The 20,345-nt window shown below is 37.9% G+C and overlaps 1 protein-coding gene across 1 annotated transcript; it reads right to left on the reverse strand.

Moving 5' to 3' along the window:
* Window positions 1–10: 10 nt before the first annotated feature.
* On the reverse strand, window positions 11–20,087 carry LOC110734440 (protein SPIRRIG-like). The gene is given in 20 exon segments (XM_021914593.1): window positions 11–1,814; window positions 2,869–3,015; window positions 3,165–3,471; window positions 3,601–3,909; window positions 4,475–7,489; window positions 7,641–9,084; window positions 9,087–9,290; window positions 9,400–10,499; window positions 10,604–10,706; window positions 10,789–11,482; window positions 11,677–12,821; window positions 13,273–13,387; window positions 14,395–14,460; window positions 14,563–14,754; window positions 16,158–16,331; window positions 17,645–17,701; window positions 17,793–17,928; window positions 18,123–18,208; window positions 18,303–18,372; window positions 19,434–20,087. Coding segments are annotated over 20 exon segments (10,761 nt in total). The 5' UTR covers window positions 19,658–20,087; the 3' UTR covers window positions 11–641.
* Window positions 20,088–20,345: the final 258 nt, after the last annotated feature.

The raw sequence follows: 20,345 nt of genomic DNA on the forward strand, positions 1-20,345 counted from the left end.
GTATTGAATCTAATGTAAAATTCTACTAAATTTTCGAAGCTGAAATTTCTGTAAATTCAGTGTTTTACAGCAGTGTACAAAGACCTACAAGTCTAAGAAGCCTCAAAGACATTTTGAGTGTGAAAAAAAAAAAAAAAAAAAAAAATGAAGATCCAAAGAGAATGATGCTGGCAAATATAACTTTCCATAATCAAACTCACGAATCATGTTAACTGATCCGCCGCTTCGTCCCTTCTAACCCTCAAAAACAGGGAAGAAAGGGAAACAAAAACACTATACAATTGATTACACACAGCCCCTAATTAATCTATTTACATCCAACATTTAGTATATAAGTGACAATATCCCTCAAACCTGAAGACCGCCCTCCACCATGTCCCTTGAGCATCAAGCACATCCACTTTATGTCCCAACTATGTCAGCAGTCTCAATGACATGCACTCAATTACCAAAACCTCGTGCGAATACCGCACTTTTACAATTACAGCCCACGAGAGCCCTGTTGTCATGCTTCTTCGGTCCTACCTTGCGGATAGGCCCATTAAAACCTTAGCAAGGTTCTATTGGCAAACCAATTGTAGCCTCAAGACCTTACTAAGGGCTGCAAAACAGTCAAGTATACCAATATCTATAATTCATCATCAACCGTGACTAGATGAACCCTTCAAGCTATCTCCTGGCAATGTCCATGATAGCAGATGTCCAGCAGAGTCACCACTCAATAATTGCTTCAGATCAGTTGTCAGATGAAGTGCAGTAACAGGATGCTTATGAGACTTGAGTACCTTGTGAAGAATCAATCTGTATTCTGGTGCTTTTGCAAGAGCCAAGCCAGCTGTCCCATTGGCAGTCGGCTTGATCTGGGCACTTTCCTTGTCGGTATTGTGAACCATTTTCCACACCTTGACAGCCCCACTCTGATGGCCTGTTACATACCAGTTGATGTCCTGCCAATCAGACGACATTGAGCTTGCCACTGACAAAATATAATCAGACGGAAGCTGAGAGGTATTGATCACTGCAAGGCAATCACCATTGACGCTCCAGATAGCAAGCAAAACCCCAGCTGCAGTTATGATATCACCTGTTAAGTCATTGACATAAACTGCTGAGACAGGTGATGGGAACTCCGGGAGTTGCCTTACAAAAGCTAATGAGCTCAGGTCCCACAGAATAACAGTAAAATCATCTGAACCACTGACAACCAACATGTAAGGTTGGCTCACATAAAGGCATGACACCTTGGCTGAGTGAGCACAGAGTGCCTTCTCCAATTGCAAGCGCCGTACTCGGCGAGGGCTGTCCTTTTGAATTCTCCAAACTGAAACCAATCCATCATCAGCCCCAGTAACCACAGTCTGACCATCATGGGTGACACTTACACACTGAATTTGGCTTCCTCCATGAAGATTCTCATGTGTTGATAGGAGTTTATCTTGATCGTAGCTCATAAATCTCAGGCTACGGTCAGGAAAACCCCAAGCTACATACTTTGCATATGTTTGGGGTTTAAGCACATGATTTGCTCCAGCTACTAGAATTTTGTCATTAATGGTGACAATCTGAGAAATGGAAGATGAGGTCTTTCGTACATCATGAGGAACAAGATTGATAGAGTATTTTAGAGGGTGAGGCGGCTTTCTGTCAACCTTCCTCTTCACATGGGGTTTTTGGAATAGTTGTTTAGGAGTCTGTCCAAAGTGATTGATTTGTGCGAGAATAGAAGCTTTCATAGAAGGGTCTGTAACAGAATCTATGTCCACACTCCCTTCGTATGTGTAATGATAGAAAACATTTGCAGCGTCTTCAGCAGCCTATAAATTACACAAGAAAAACATGTGTTAAGAGAAGCACATAGTAACTTATCAAACCAAAGAAGCTAACAGAGGAAAGGTATGAAGTACAATCAACAAGAACAATAAGGCCAAGAACTTAAGCATAGCATCAATCTTATATTGTTGATGGTTGTAATAATCTTTAAATATCAGCAAAGGGTTAAAATACAAGTCACAAAAAGTGAACTGTTGACACTTCCAGGTCATCTGAATTGAAGACACACTATAGGATAGAAATTAAAGTAGGAAAGCAGCTTGTATGTTCAATTTCCGAGATACGATATTCAACAAGGTGACTTCTACAAAGACTTTGTGTCCACAATCAAATGTTTGCAACACAGTAGACCAAATCATTCAAGAATAATTTGACAAAAATGATGGCTTGGAACTGGAAATAATGAATACACAATCCTACATTTAGTTAACATTGCACTCTCTTTGTCCTGAAATTCATCTAACTCCTTACTGATCAAGTCAAAAGAGATAGAAATGAATTCACTCTTGAACTTCTTCTACTATCAATAATTACCTCCTTGAAAAGTCAATTTATGAATTTCATCAACCTATGTATTAAACAATACCAACAGTTGATCTAAGTTAACATACTAAAGCCAAAAAGTTATCACAACTTTTACTTTTTCCTAGATGATTCAAGGAGTCGGGGTACACGTTATTCTCATTTAGACTACAGCTAAACATCTTACGAAAATTCCATATTTCTCTTCTTGAACCAAATGCTTGATCAGTATAAATTCCACGAATGACAAATTTGAAAACCACTCACACAATATAATCCAGGGCAAGGAAAGAGAGGGGGAAAACCGGAAAATTAAAAGGGAAAAGGGGGCTAAAGGATGCAAAAAATAAATTAATGGTGTCCGGGGTTGCAGAAAGATAAGAAAATGCTAAAATGCATCACCTAACTGCAGGATGTTTACCAATCCTCTTTACAATGTTTAGGGCATTTAATAAAATTTTATAAAAAAAAATAACAATATCATCTAAAAGGCCAAAAAAAAAAATTATCACCAACCTTGCCCCTTTGCTTGTGCCCAAATATCAAGTCGATCCAGTGATGTAGATTTTCAGAAACATAATCACATTCAAGTGCTTCCCTATGCCTTCTGATGAATTCCCTGGCACTGCCTTTTGCCCATGGAGGTAGAACGACATCTCCAACCTGTTGGAAACCAATTGAAACCATGAAGCCAATACTTCCAACCCTATGTTGTGTCAATCAGGGAAGGGGAAAGGTGCTTATGAATTCAAACGTGCATTTTTCTAAACCAACAATGAAAGGGAAAAAAAAAAAAAAAAAAAAAGGCAAACCTTTTCCCCAGACTGTTTCTCCCCTAGGTCAAGATTGAATCTATTCTCAATGAACTCAGGCATATAGAAGAATTCTGGTATCAACTCCTTCACATCAGATGTATTTCCTTTCCCAGCAGCACTACCCCATGTGTCCCGGATACTATTAAATAGACGATCAGCATGATCAAACTGCCCACCTTGGAGCTTTTGATTTTCAGCACTAAACGGAGGCAAGCGTACAAGATAGAAGAGAACAATTCCAGCACTAGAATAATGGGAGCCATAATGAAATTTTGGAACCTCAGGATCATCCCAGCTCTCATACCTATGAGGAGAAACAATATTTACTGTTAAGATACCTTTACAGGATATTTGTTTCAACAATATCCAGTCAATTACTCAAATTAGAAGTAGCACACCAGAAAGCATAAAATCATAACGGACAAGAACAAACCTCTTTCTAAACTCCTCTTCCCCTTCAGAACTTTGACAGCCCATAGGTTTGTCAAGTTTGCGAAACGTGCTGGGATTTGTTAAATCTAGATCTTCACTCTCATAATCAGCAAGGACCCATGGAAAGACGGGATACTGAGTAAGATCACTATATCCACGTCCTGCCAAAGTATTCAGGTGCATGAGATATTGAAAATTGCTAATTTCTCCATTTTGCCATCTCTTAGAAAAGGATTTAGCCATAAGCTTGAAAAGACGGCTACCCTCGTTGCTTTCTTGTTTGGTTGCTCCCGAAATAGTTGTGTCCAACCTGTTGAAAATAATCAATGTCTATCAAATCATCTAGGGAGAAAAAGAAAAAAAAAAAAAAAAAGATTCCAACAAACTTTAATTATTATAGGAATGTATCTATAGATCTGGTAATTTATTGATGTAAATATAAATCTCATACTAAGTCAGTTACATCTCTATAAGTGCTGTATTACTGAAATAGAATTGTTGATGTTGAGACGGCTAATTTAAAAAAAAATGAGTTATATGTTTGCAAAACAAATAAATAAAATAGTGAAAGAAAGGATTGTCGGATTTCGGATATTTGGTAATATCCACTCCACAAATTTTGGATATCTGAAATCTACAGATAGGATACGGATGTATGATCTGTAATCTTCAGATAGGATACGGATGTATGATCTGAAATCATATTTCTTATCGGGTTGCGGACCTATGCTCAGTCATGGCACAATTTTAGCATGGGAATTCATATTACTAAGACCCATGGCAGAGTCATTGCATAAGCCATCATTTAATGTAAGTTGTATACAATCTTCCCACCCTTGAACACAAAACAAAGCAACTAAGAGTTTGGGACTTACATGCTATTTCTTGGTAGATTCATGGCAACCAAATTTTTGAAAACCTCTTCCCTCTCCTTCTTGTGGAAAACCAGTAGGTCATTACAACCATCCATGCTAAATATTTCAATGGCAACTGGACGCAGCTGGTAATCACGCTTCAATATTTCATGTACACTATTAAGCTTCCACATACGCCAGGGATGTGGCAAAGTACCACTAGCACAGACTTTCTCCTTTCCCCAAGCACCTCCATTGTAAGCCCAGGCCCTTCCCCCTGTACAGGTTTTGGCAGCAGCAGCCCATGAAGATGTCGATTTGGACTGAAAATCCATAAACGTTGTATCCTTCTTCACTCCTAACGCCTGATCTATAATAGACAGTTCATCTTCAGAGTCTTTCTCACATATGCACCCAGATCCATCGATATAAAAGTTCTCAATGACATACAAGCAGAGTTCTCCGATCAGAAAGATACCATCGTGTTTGTCAAGACCAACAACTCTCTCACAATTATATCTGAACCGTATCTTCTCAAGGGGTTCCAAGTAAGGTCTAATGAGATACTCCCCATTGTCCAATAACTCTTTATCTGATTTTTCCTCTGAAAGTCTAACATCATCAGTTCTCATTGAAGAAGACACTCCGGCAGATTCCAACTCCGATCGGCCTTGTATGCTGTCAGAAACAGGACCAGATACTGCACTAGACCTTGTACCAAACTCAACTGCAGAATGAAGACTTGCTTCATTGACACTGCTGGCACGATCATCAACCAATGCTGCTCTGGCAGAAGAAACTTCTCTAACATCATCAGAATCTTTAACAGATAACTCATCATATAGCTCACCCTCTAAACTCAATTGCTGGGAACCATCCGCTAAGAGTTGAGAGAAAGAGCCTGAACCAGAGTCAGAAGCATCAAGAGCATTCTCAGGTCTCTCTTTAGACAAGTCTGCCTTTCCAAAGTCAAATTGCCAATCTAACACATTCTGAATGGTATCAACTTTTAGTTTGCAACGCTCAAGCTTTTTCCGCATTCGGTATGGACCTTCAATGGGGCAAAGCTGCCACTCGGGCTCACCTGACTCAGGAGTCTTACGTGTTGGAAATATGCCTCGCTCATGCACAAGTTGCTGAAGATGAGTTTGCCACTCACTCTCAGCATGGAGGACCCATCCATACTTATCTTGACGCACAACACGCAATTCTGTTGACATGGCATCTCGAACTAGTTCAAGTGCATATCTACGTTCTGTTATTTGCTCCCAGTGCTTTACGTCTGATCTTGCCAACTCCTTTGATTTCTTGATCAAATCATTACCACGATGACTCTCCATTGATTTGATTCTTATTCCAGGAAACTTTGAAGATCCTGCAATAGACTGCACCCACATAAGCCCAGCACCCTGCTCCAAAACTTTGTTGACAGTGTGTTGAGAGCTTTGAAGCCACTCAAAAAAACTTGATAAGCTCCCAGTCAAGAGTTTATCAAAGCCTCCACGCAATACATCCAGACGATTCGACTTTGATACAAGCAAGTCTTCAAAAGAACCTCTACGATGAACTAATAGATACTTAAGGATATCTATTGCCAAATTCTTAACATTTGGTCTTTGGTCATGAAGAAGAGATATCAAGTTAACACACAGACACGAGTTCAGTTCCGCATCTACATTACTTGGGCAGAAGACAATTCGTATATGCGCATCCAACAGTTGCAAGACAGTGCAAATATCAATCCCAGTTCCATCTTGATTGGAGGTTGATATTTGTTTCATCTTATTCAAGTTTGATATTCCTAAGGAAGAAAGAAGTTCATCTTCCCCGATGGTAACCAAAAATGACGGAAGAAAGCAATACAATATCATCCTATTTGTGTTTTTAAGGATTGCAGTGATGTATGGATCAAGTTGCCTACTTCCTCTACCAATAGACAATAAGCCTTTTGCAGCAGAATATGCTTCTTCAATTCGGCCGTCTTTGTTAGCCAGTTGCAGCATCGAAAGCAAGAATTCCAACGTTCTCAAAACCCCAGTAGGTCTCGGAAAAGCACCCATGTAGACACGATCAACTATCATGCCACATAATACATCTAAATTTGATGACCAGCGATTCTTATCCAATTTTTTAGAATTCTCTTCATCATCACGCAGAAGACGTCTTTCCAGAAAGTTCATAACTCTACTAAGGCAAAGACCCTGAAAAACTAACACAGCTTCAGAGTCAGCATATAACGGAACATTCTCCAGAATCCGTTCCACCATGGGCACGGCTTTTAGCTGGTCGGTCAGAACTTCAGAAAGAACCTCAGCCAAACAATCCAATATAGCAGTAGCACCTGCAGCGCACGGTCCCCCACCATATCCAGAATCATCAATTTCAAGCAGGAGCTTTGAACTTATTAAAAAAAATGAGCTTTCAGCAGATGGTCCACGAGGACTGAATTTAATTGAATCACTTTCACCCATCGAGTTTGAAGAAACCAGGGATGCATTCACAGTAACATGAGGTTCAGAAGCGAGTGCAACACCAGGGAACCCACCAGATGTTGGTCCCAACTTGGAGCCAGATTTCTCAGATAGTATAGGAGAATTAGGCATTGCAAAAGATGTGGAGCTCTGAGAATCTGTATGGATATTCGTATTCAGCGTGGTTCTTATGTTCTGGACATTGACATCAATGATACTGGAGGGGGTCATGGATGACTTGTCAATGGCTTCGTCATCTAGGTTCTGAACAGCTGGGGGTTGATCTTGAGTCACTAATTTTACTTTGGGCTCATTTAATAATACACTAAAATCATCATGTACGACAGTTTTGCCATTCATTGGAAGAGGTATATCTTCCGAGCTTGTGCTGACCTGTCCTTGAGGGAAGCTTCCACCACTTATCGATGTCTTTCCAGACAGATCTTGATCCTGGGGCAAACTAGAGAATGTATTCTGAGAGCTATTGGAATCTTCAAAATCATTGGCATTCTTCTCCTCTGTTTTAACAGAAAGTTCTCTTGCAAGCTTAACTGCATAAGAAGCCCTGCAAATCCAGCCAAATCTCCTAATTCATGTGTGACCCTCTAAAATATAAAAATAATAATAAAGATAATCTGTACAACTACTGAAAGGGTATCCTCCACATATACAGTGACATACACAATATAAATGCATGAGAAGAGACAAAAGCATACCTCACACAGGAAAAATATAGCTCAACACAGTTTTCAAGAAATTCTGTTCGCCTGCAAACACTAGCAAACGAAGGACACATTTTTGCCAAATCAACCATAAACCTTAAGATTGAAGTTGCAGCAGCAGGGGCTGAAGCTTCCCCACCCATCAAGCGTGCGGCATATGTCTTATGCATTAAAGCTTCACCCTGAAGTTCCCCAATCATATCAGAATTTTCCTCCGCTAATTCAGCAACAAGACTAGGACCAATCTGTGAAAAACTACCGGTTTGGTGAGCAAGCATTGATTGCTTACTTAACCGATCGAATGTAGATTTTTCCATAGCAATAACAGATTCCAGTAATTCAACAAATTTTAACTCGCTATGATCCCCATCACTAGGCACCAAAGCGTGAAAGTCCAGCATACGAACTTCTGGTAATCTGGGGTAAACCGGCTTGCCAAACATCAAGCAGAAGAGAATATAATATATGTCTGGTGAATCATAGAAACTCGGAAGCACACGTGTTAGTCCTGGATAGCCTCCACTTGTCTTGAATTTAAGAGCAAATGTCGGGGAAGATGTCAGACAAACACCAAGAAGTGTCATAATCCAACGCATACTCGATGGATGAACAGCCTCGTCAAGGAAATATGTAATTATCCTAGACGATACCACTCTATGCCACTGCTCAAGCAACTCTTCAGATTTTATGGTCACTTGTAGATCTATGAGCATTTCCAACAACATATTACGCACAATGACATGCTTCCCCATTGGCTCCCGTACAACCACTGGGCGACTAGTCAGCTGAGGAGGATCAAACGTCATAATCACAAACCTTACCACATTTTCTAGTTCAGAAGCAAGAAACCCATCTTCCAGAATGACTCCAAGCAACACAACTAATTTTTCTAAAACAGGCACCTCAACATCACCTCTCTGTAGAGTAACCAGCAAATGCTGCACAAGATTGAGTCGTCGAAGAACAGTAAGATTATGATATCTGTACCAATGGATGGATACCAGATGCTCAAGAAAGTTCAGCAGTGCAATCTGGATAGAAACTTGTGCAGTCACCCAAAGTGTCCAGTCCAACAACACATGCTCAACCATATCAGCATTAGAAAGGACAATACAATTTGAATTCTCAGCAGGCATGTCAGCTGTCTCGAGCTCTGATATATGATTAAATGCATCTTTCTGCGCAGAGAAATCATCCATGTCCCCATGAGATCCTAGTGAAGAAAACTCATCCCGGAACTTGGACAAATTGAGCTCCTCAAAGCTGGCCTCAGGAGCACTTGTTACAGGAGATAAGCTAAAATGAGAACCCCCCACCTTCTTTGGTTCAGAGAATGAAGCCTCACAAGCAGCAATTTTGAAAAAAATCTCAAGACAGTGCATGTCAAACAGTGACATTCTCCGGTACAGAAACAGGGACAGTAAATGATACCCCGGCAAGCTTGCATTTCTCTCACGTTTTGTGGATTTTGATGCAGAGCACACGAAAGAAGAGTCAATGCCATGTGTAACATATCCCTGCTTTCAGCAGCCTCAACCAGAGCAAGGACTGAAACCATTCCCCCAATTGGGTGGATGATATCACCAATGACACAAGGCTTACAGACATAGATGTCACCTTGAAGACGTCCAAAACGTGGAATACCTGCCATATAATTTTAAAAATAGAGAAAAAAGTAAGAAATCTCTATAAAATAAACAATTGACAAATTATGAAGGAACTGAAATTCACAAATTAAGACTAATTTATATACCCCCTATTGGAGAAGCAGCAGCTGATGTAGGATCAACAAGATTAAGCAGTGATAGAGTCCCAGATGCTCGAAGAGGTTCTGTAGATGTCCCGTCGAATGCAAAAATTAATTTCTTCCCAGATAGCTGAAAGGATAGGTTTCCAAGACGTTCCAAGTCCCAAACAATCCCGCTTCCATCTGCCCTTGAGATGCCAGGCTTAACAGAATTGTCAGGCTTTTGTGTTGCAGCCACAGTATTCACATCAGCCTCCAATGAATCTAGTATGGCCATGCTATCCCCGCCACAAGCTTGATTGGGAACAAACTGCAAAAGGTCTGTATCTTGAAAAAGGCCTCTATAACCTCTACCAAGAATATACATGAAACATATACAACCAGAGGTAAGCACTTCTTCAAAAAGATAGCAACTTCGTAGCTTCCACTGAAGTTCACTAACTCTTGCATGAGTGGCTGGTGTACCTATTGTTATCTGCAAAGTTTTTCCAACCGGAGATGGAGAATATCCAAGTTTTCCCGTGTATCTCAGTTTCCCATTTAGATATACATAGGCAATACTTGCTTGGAACAAACCAGCCAAAGCATTTGGTTTGCTATGAACCACAGCAAGATGATGCCACCGACCTTCCTCCAAGTCTGAACCAGAAAATGATAGTGAGGATGAATTGCTTGTTGCAAGAGTAAGAACTCCATCCTCTTGGAGATATAGTTCTGCGTAAAATGTATTTCCGCTATCTACAGTTCCAACAGAAAACAATCTCAAAACCTGTTGCTGCTGTCCAGAAGAATTTAGCTTCCTAGGTCCAATTTTGGATTCAGTATCCTTAGCCGATGACTTTAAGAAATTCTTAAACTGAAACCAGCAAACAAAGGAATAACCGGCCACCGGAGGCCATGATCTTTCCCCGAGAGAGACTTGTATACAAGCATGACCCACTTTGCTCATGTCCATCTCAACAAAGGGAGCCAAAGAAACACTTTCTGAAGCCATGTCCTCCATGATTATTAATCTTTCCATCATGCTAACAAGACCATCACCTGAATTCTTATTCCTCAACTGAAGAACATATCGGACAAGTAATCGAAGTTCTGATGTAGACAGCCTAGACATGAAAAAAGAATTTCATAAATTCTCTGGGAGAAGAAAGTCAAATTGTCAAACAAGGCATCAAGCACCGTATAGGATACAAAATGTAAGTTTCTCTACCTATATGCACCCAGAACTTCAACAATCCTCAAAGCATGTACAAGTAAGGGTGATGAGCCTTGAAGGAAGGGGTGAATCATCTCCAAAAGAAGTTCCACACAGCCTAAGAGCATGTAGAAAAAAAATTACAAAATTGTAAACAGAAGAATGAACAAAGATAAGTCAAAGACAATTATGATTCCTACCAACAGATGTAAGGTTTTCCTGATTAAAAGGTCCAGCACGAGCAAGCTTTTCAATAAGCTCCAGAACCTCTAATTGAAACTTAGGAGTAAATAGCAGCAAGGACCGCAAAATTACTCGGACAGCACCAGCATTATACACCCTCTCCATTGCAGGATTGACATCACCAGAGGGAGTAGTCAAAACAAAAATGGATGATTCAACCTCACCAGAAGAAGTATCACCTCCATAAGGCAAAAAAGGGGAAATAACTATTTCAAGAGCAAGCTCCATTAACAAATGTACAACTTGCCTCTCAAAATCCACACACAGCAATCCTGACTCACATAAGAGATCATAGAATGTATGTGATGATACTATTAAGTGCAACTTTGTTCTATTAATAGGATTGTCACAAACTGCTACAGTCACAACACGCAGTAAGTATGTCAGAACCTTAACAAAAACAACTAATTGAGACTGGTCTGTCTGCTCTTCATCACTCTGGAAACTATGTAAAGTAGTCAATAGCAAAGAGAACCCAGTTGCTTCACCAAACACTCTTTGAGCTGAATTATTAACACCTAAGATGCGCCAAAGGGCTCCAAAAATGTCACACTTGGCATCATCATGCAGCTTGTATTGAGATCCTGAAACACTAGTAACCATTCCACTTTTCATAACCTCAAGCAGCACTCCCAATTCTTCAGCATGAGCCTAGTAACAGAAAGTCAACAGTCATCAGTTCACAATCTAGCCAAGCACAGCATAAACACAGAGCTTCTGTTTTAACTACTAAATATATACAAGCTCAAAATGAAAAGGCGAAGGGACATCAAAAGACCAGCAACAAAAATAATCTCTTAGATTGCATTCAACACATTTGTATTAGATGTGAAAATACTACAAACCTGAGTTACATCCTCCATAATCAAGCATGACAATGATCGAAGCACCCCAGAACGATGAACATCAGAAACTAAAAGAGGAAGAACAACAGCAACACCATTGGCCGATCGGAAAGAGGATTGATTAGCCTCTGCCTTCTTCAGCAAAGAAACCATACAATCCCAAGCAATAGAGATAGTAACCTCAACTTCAAATAGAAGGAACTTTCCTGAACCAGAGTCCATGAGTTTAGGTGATGTGATAATAGCATCTTTACTGTCCAAATGTTTCTGGAAGCCACTTTGGCTGGATTTCTTCTCCACGGGGTTTATTTCACCATTTTGCTGGTCAGGTCCTGACTGAAGCTTGTTGTGCTTCAAATCGTCTAACAAAACTTCAAGTACACCAACTTCTCGCAGCACTTTCTTATACTGCTGATCAAAAGACAGCAGCTTGACAAAGAAAGAAAGAATTGTTTGCTTCAAATCAGATGTAATTGGTTGCTGTAGTAGACAGCAAAGTGACAACAACTCCTGCTCAGGAATACAATTCACAACAGTGACAGCATATTCAAGTATCTTTAATATAATGTCTTGCAAAGCAGGTGGGAAGCCAGACATATTCAGGATGAAAAGTGGCACAGTCCGCAACTGCTGACACATTTGATAGTTCTCAATATGACTAGAAAATATCTTAAACATCCGATTTAACACTTCTGCCTGCAACTCTGTGCAGCCAGCCTTAAGAAATATATCCTGCAGCATCTGCACTGCTTCGAGGTCTTTTACTTTAGCATTTCCTTTCTCCCAAATTTCATCAGTAATTAAGTCCAATGACGGTGTACGACTCCGGCCATGACCACCACCTTTGGCATGGGATGCTTTAGAACTTCTAGCTGCAGGTGGTTCTGATGGACCTGTCTGAGCTAAATTAACAAGAACATCCAGCAACCTAGAAAGTGCAGGCGAAAGATTTGAGATTCTTCCATCTCCGCTGTCATTAACTTCCTGTTTTCTTGAATTGACAGTTGCAAGAGAGGCATCCACAGCTGAACTATCAGAAGAAGACTGGTTTGGAGGCATGGAAGCCAGTGTTAAAGCAAACTGAACTAGGAAGTGATACCCATGAGCATTATGTATATCCTCCCTAAGTTTTACACCTCCAGCCTCTGCAAGTCAATGAACATTATCAGAATGAATATTTACATAAAGCTGATGTCGTAGTACTGAAAAGAAACCGTAGATTGAGAGTAGGAATGATAATAATCCCTCCGTCCCAAGAAAACTTCTCATTTCTCTCTCACTGCTTGTCCCAAAACAATGTTTCCTTTTCTACCTTTATCTTATTAAATCATTTTCTCTCTACTCCCTCACAGCATTATGGTCTTCACTTTCTATCACATAATTTTTAATCCACTTGTACTTAACAAAACCTCCAACAAACACTCTCCTAAAACTATGTACCCATGGGAAATGGGAAGTTTTGTGAGATTGAGGGACAGAGGAAGCAAATCTAAAGAGAATGTTAATTCCATAGATAGCATTAACCTACATATGAAGGATTAAAGAGAACTATCGATGCTTATAAGAATGCCAGAACAAAAGAAAATAGTCTTTTACCAGGCCTATGGGAAAGCTCAATGCATTCCAGCAACAAATCCACGATGCCTATTGTGTAAGAAGGATCTCCAAAACGAGGATTGAAATCCTTAATGGCCATTAGAAGAGCTCTTATCTGCAACATGGAACAATAAAAAGCATTATAATACAGATGGATGGTGTTCTCCTTATCTAAACTTAGCAGCCCAAAACTTATGACATGATTTTATTAGTCTTGAACTTACCCAAACTATTTAGCACTGAACTTATATTATCTTTAGATATTAATTACTAGACCTGAAATAAGTGAAAATTAATCATGGGCTGGGATGGATTGGCCTTAGGCCTAAAAAAAAGTCCAATTTAACCCTAAGTGGCAAGTCTGTTCCGTAGTCTAAACATTGATGGCCAAGGTGCGGATTCTTTTTATGCGCTTCAGGCCCAAGATTTCTGTACAAACCCGCAATTTTTGTGGGCCGAACTATGTATGATCAGCATTAAAACAAACTGAAAAAGCACAGAAGCAAACTGTAAATAAAACTTAATTAAACCAGAAAACATCTTTGTAAGCCCTGCAGTAAATATAAAATATTCCTAAATATTATACAAATTCTAGCTAATAACTTGACTCTTGAAAGCTATTGTTATCAAATTGGAAGCTACAAAAACAAGTTTAAAAGTAAAAAAGGAAAAATCTGATAGAGCACTGATTAGTTGTGTGCACTGTTGGTCACTGTCAAATTGATATAGCCAAGAAACATCATCTGCTGAGCATAAACCAGGATGGAACCTTGAACAGCCTAGTTTGTTTTATTTAGATGATTTGGCATATCAATCAGAAATTCACAATAGACATCTCTAGCTATTCTTTCAAATAAACAACACTGCAGTCTCGGAATAGCAATGAAAGTTCTGAGACCTTAAACAAACATCTTCACAATCACAGGAAGACGCTATCATTTAAGCATCTATCTTCAATGAAATGACTTATTACTCCATCAAAAAGAAAAAAAAAAAATTATATATATATATATATATATATATATATATATATATATATATATATATAACATCTAAGCCATTGACATCTTGTTACAGCATCAAAATAACAGAGACTGAAACATGTTTCATTATACAGCATACCAGGTGATGTTTTCGAATATATTTGGCCGTACTTCCGTTGTCATTCACTAAAAGCAGATTTAGAATCTGCAGTAAGAAAAATGAGCTTCAGAAACCCTTTTAAGGCAATAGAAGTTAGTATATGTGATCGATTAAAAAAAGGGTAAATGATGTCAAGCTTGGACTTGCCTGCATTGCATGCCTGTGTAGCTGAATGGAATGCAAGGGAACAAGACCATCTCTATATTGCATAAAAACAGCCAATGAACCATTGACAACCATTTGAAAAAGTAACTGCAGTGAATCATCCTCAATCAAACTTTGAGCCGCACAAGGGTGGCTCGCTAATGCCTTCATGATGTGCACAACACTTCCTTCAACCTACAATAATAAATGACACAACTCAACGATCTGCATTGCTTTCATATACAACAAAATCCTATTGACATTTTCCAGTAACAGAAGTAAAATAACAATCGGAACCTGCAAAGATTTCAATGCAGCAGTGCACAGTAAACCAATTTTTCACGAAATACTATGATAAAGACAACTAACTTAAACTTCCACCTTCCAAGTAGAAGATCAACATTAATTAAAGATAAGAATAGATTGACAACATTAACCAAAACCAAATTCACCAACATTTCCTAGAATTAATGAGATGCCTCATACTTTCATGCAGATCCATGTTTTGCATAATTACATTTCGAGCAAATATTGGTTTCTAAGTAGCTTCTAATAATCTTGCGGTCTTGCCCTTGGAATGAAAAATTGGTGTCAATAAGTAGCTTCTAACAACCATATTTCCCATAATCTTACCCCTGATATAGTCATATAGGTATTTGGGCGAATTATGTAGGTGTAATTAGCAACCACGAATGACAGTTGGTTCACATCTACTTAATTCCTGTACATCAATCCTCTAAAATCACTTGTATTAATAAGCAGGAGAAATCAAACAAATTCATGGACTCTTATAATTTATAATGATGTCGAGAAAGAGCTAAAAGCAGACCTAATATTTACAGCATTCAAACATTCTTACCAAAAGCCTCACAGCATTAGCCACATAAGCTCTTAAACAAAAATTTTGAAGTATGAGACTCAAATACAAAAATATTAAATAACAGGAACTATTGGCAAACAATGTCTTTTCCTTGTGCACTCTCATTAATTATACATGATAATACAGCTTTTATCTACCATTGACAATTTCTCAACTTCTTCCTAAAAAAGGTTGATCTTTTCTTTCTCAACTATTTCTCCACTCGCTTCATTAGTTTTTCAAATACAATTTATAAGAAACTCCATTATGAAAACTACAAAGCCAAAATTGTCTCATATCTCCTCTTTTTTTGTTTTTTTGTAACGCTTTTGGTTTTCATAGGTTTCTTTTTGTATGTTACACCATTACAATTTTACTTTTTTCATAATATTTTTGACAAACTTTTTACTCACACCTTACCCTTCCTACACCACACAAATACCACGTGTGCAACTCTTTCTCCTACCAAACCCAACATGCAACACTCTCTCTCCTACCTACCTCGAACTTTGATTCTACCATGTGTAACCAAGAAAAAGGAATGAAAGGAGTTGATATCTTTAACTCCTTCAGCAACACATCTTCTTTTTTTTTAATACCATTAACATTTAGTATGACTAAATTTAATACATAAGTACTGGAGTAGTTGATGATACAAATATAATGAGTGCAAAATATTCTATATGCCATACAACTCGTGAGCTGCATGAGTTAAAATAAATGTAAACATGCGACTCACCTCCAGCTGACGAGTACGAAGACCACCAGCATCTACATGGTCGCTAACTAATTGTTTATCATGATCAGAATTCCTTTGACCAATATTTCCTCCACTGGATCCCAGGAGAGCATTTAAAATATGAATAAGACAGCAAAGAATTCCAGAATCAAGGAGAGACTGCTTATCAATCGGCTGCAATTATCAAATCGTAGGACATGTGAGTAGAATGAATCAACATTACATCAATTTTTTTTATTATTGACAGCTATTAAAGGAGGGAAAGAACCGTCATCAAAGTATATAGCCTAACAGCCAGCACATGCCTAATTGAATCATAATGACTTGATCACTAATTCACTAGATTATCTATTTGATAATAAGTTTAGAAAAACCATTTTTGTGTCATACAAATTAAGGTCCAATTTGGAAGCAGCTTGACACAGAAACACTAACCAGAGTAGCACTCTGCGAAAATACAAAATCAACATTCTGCCAGATTGGCCAATAATATAAAAATAAGAAGTTAATCTAAAGGCCAATACAATATATTTGCCTCATTAAATCCCCAAGCATTTGAATTAAGTCAAGAATACACATCCACTGCCCAACACAGACAAGTATTGGAGGTATAGCTTAGCTTGAAGTTCAAAGGCAGCAAGGCTCATAAAGGGTATCAGCATCTTCAAATCATCTGGACTCTATCAATGGTCCTCCCCTAATACTACATAGAGAAAATTCTGCAATTTTTATGGATGAGGGATTTTGGAGAGAAAGAAAAGAGAGGTCAAAGAGAGTAAGGGACCAATTTGTCATTGTTTGGATGTTAAGAAGGGCAAGGAAGTGAATGGAATAGAAAAAATCCATTTTCCTTCCCTCTATTGTGAACTTAATTATTTCCTTTCCTCTTATTCCCATCCCTTCTTATCACTTCCCTTTCTTTCCCCTTCCCTGTGAAATTACTATCCAAAAACATGGAAAATGAGATGAGTACTTATTTACTACCTAGGTTTCACAATAGATGCAAATTGCACAATTCATTTGCTAACTTTGACTACATTTATTACATCTATAAATAAAAATCATATATTTATATGTAAAATTTTGTTAGATTGGTCTCAATGTATATTTTTGAAATAGTAGTATAATTTTATAGAAACTTTATTAATTAATGTATACATAAATTAATGCCTTAATGGTCAAAGTAGCGTGTTGGAAAGTGAATAAGTCAAACCAGTGCATCTATTGTGAAGCGGAGGTAGTATGTCATCAAACAAACAACAGAAATGAAGAAAACCACACAACAAGAACAAGGTGAGCATTTAATGCCAATTGTATTTTGCAAGTTAAAAAAAAATAAAATCTTTGTCCAGGAGAGTCCATGATCAGGAAAACTAAAATTTCATATTTCCAGTCAAAATAAAAACCATAATGCAACAAATTATATAATAAAGTAGACAAGGCAGAAATTAAACTTTAGTTTCTTACTAGGATAGTAAAGAACATACCCCAGATATAAGAAGTTCAATTGCACTTAGAAGATTTGCGCCAGGGCATATGCCATCCTAAATTCGAGATTGCAAGACAGATGAGATTACATCACAGCACAAAAAGATCAGTCACCAGAAACTATATTCATCATAAAGAAGAACAGACCTTTGTAACCTCTGCAAAAAAACGTAATACTTCCTCTACAACTAATGATCTCGCTTTGTTGCTAATTTTTAGTTTCTCAATATCTGTAACAAAAGCCCTTCCTACCACGAAAGAGAAGATATGTGTTTCAACTAACCTGTGAACAAAATCAGAAAATCAAAATTAGTTACTAGGTTATCTACAAGAAATTTGTCAGTCTCAAGTAAAGAAAGGATTATACCAAAAATAAATACAAACATATGAATTCAGTGTAGATAAGATATAGGCTTAAATTTTTCTTAAAACATAATAGGTCTAAGGACAATGAAGGAGAGGTTAGGTACACCGTACATAGTAACTAACTGTGCTACATCGGCAAGCTGCTTTGCTAATTTACAGAATGCATCGACAGCCATGTTCAAGGCCGTTTCCTTTTCCTACAAGACAAATAACATGTAAGCATATTTAACTACATTGGAAAAGACAATTTTTTCCAGAGCAATTCTAGAGCCGTTCAAAATTATAAGATACCTTCTCCGAACTTGAAGAGCGAAACTCTTCCCATAATCTCTTGAAGTCACTCTCGAGCTCATGTCTGTCCCTGAAATTGCAATAGAATTTTTTTACCCTTTTTACAAGTAACTATGTTAGATAACACTTTTCAGCTTTTTAAGCCTGAGAAGGAGATTATCTAATTTTGGCAATTCATCGGTTTATCAACCCAATTAGCTAATGATCAGCTTAACAAAAGCAAACACTTCATGCTGACCTTCCAAGTAAAGGAGTCATGACTAAATTTGGTCACTTTATACCAACAACTTAAGGCATTCACTGAGGTAGCAGATCATGGCATAAAAGGTCGTTGATGTAGCAAGATTTTAACAATCAAATTGTCAATATAAGTCGTAGACATTCACAGGACCAACCCGAATTAAAGCACCTGATCGAAGTCAGCAAAGGAAGGGACCCAGATACCAAACAGTAAACACATGATCCACTAAACTAAGACTAAAAATGTAATTTAAATTTTCATTTCCAAAGGCTCCAACCCAAGACGTATCCCAAACACTTCTACTTTACAAAAAACTCAAATTCCAGTTACTCTATGCATGTGCACAATGTCTCCTCAAACTTCTACGGAATAACGTCTAAATATCTAATACGACTAAAAACACCTTATAATGGCTTAGCATTGACAATATAACCATAGTCAATGCTGAACTAAAATCTATAATAAGGGCAGAAATCCCGTCAACCATTTTTCCTCCTCTAAACACCTTACTCTTGTCCTCCCACAACGCTCCTACGAGTCCTACCTATAAAAATGCAGATCCTACACTTCAATCAATCGATCAGATCAATACTGATTCCTCATTTCCTGTATAATCACTAATCACAGGAAATACCATACCAAAAATCAATACAAAAAACCGCCAATTCAACATTAACAACCTTGCAATCTAATTTCAAGTGTAGTTGAAGCTGAATTAGGTAAAATTAAGCTCTACTTCAAATTATAATAATCATCATGCCAAAAATAGCATTCATCTCACAAAAAAAAAAAAATTACAGCATTCATTTGCAGAAATAAAAAACAATCCAAGAAGATAATTAATCATATAACACAAATTATAAAAAAAAAAAAAAAAAAAAAAAACATACCTTGAATTGGACAAGTAGGCGTGATGATAATCTGATGAAGAAAGAGATGCAGCATTGTGATTATCAGCTGAAGATGTGAGAGAAGAAGACGGAAACGACGACGACGAAGACGACGGCGAAGGAGACGGAAAAGATTGCTGCTGCTGCTGCTGCTGAGTTAATCCAACCTTCTCTCTCAAGTCCTTAAGCAATGTTGTCCATTTCATCGTTTTCTTCTGGAACATCCGACGACGCCGTTTCTCATCCGACGACTCGGATCATTCCTCGCCGTTAGATCCAATTAATCCAACGATGCTAATCGATCTAGCTCCCAGCTCAAATTCAACACCAAAAAAAATCTCAAAAAAAATGTAATCAAATCAAACTTCAAATATTACAGTACAAAATGCAGAAATGTAGATCGAAATTGTTGAAAAAATTAGGGCTTAGAACAAGAAAATCTATTGAAATTTTGATTTTTAAGATTTTTTGATTGAAGCTTGAAATTTGAAATTTATTTTCTTCCTCTTTCTTCGGCAAATTTTATGTTCTGCCCTAAATTTGCTAGCAAAAATTCTGCAAAAAACGCGTTGAACACTATGAAATAGGGAAGAAGATTTTCTTCCTTTTTGATAATATTTCTTTTTTTTTTAATAATTTCCAATTTTGAATAAATAAATTACCTCTGTTTTTTTTTCTTTTTCTTTTTTCTCTCTCCAAAAAATAATTTCCTTTCGTCTATTTGCTGTTTCTTCTCCTCGTTTCGCGCTCTCCTAAATTGATATTAGTACTAGTACTAATCTCATTTTCTCTCTCCTATGACGTCATCATTAAAGATCCACGTCTATGAATATATCCACGTGGCAGGTGAAGATCAACGGCTTAGACGTGGTGACCTCTCAGTTAGCACTATTTTTTTTTTTTAGTAGTAGT

Source organism: Chenopodium quinoa, unplaced genomic scaffold (assembly GCF_001683475.1).
Source record: "Chenopodium quinoa cultivar QQ74 unplaced genomic scaffold, ASM168347v1, whole genome shotgun sequence".
In the NCBI taxonomy this organism is placed as follows: Eukaryota; Viridiplantae; Streptophyta; class Magnoliopsida; order Caryophyllales; family Amaranthaceae; genus Chenopodium; species Chenopodium quinoa.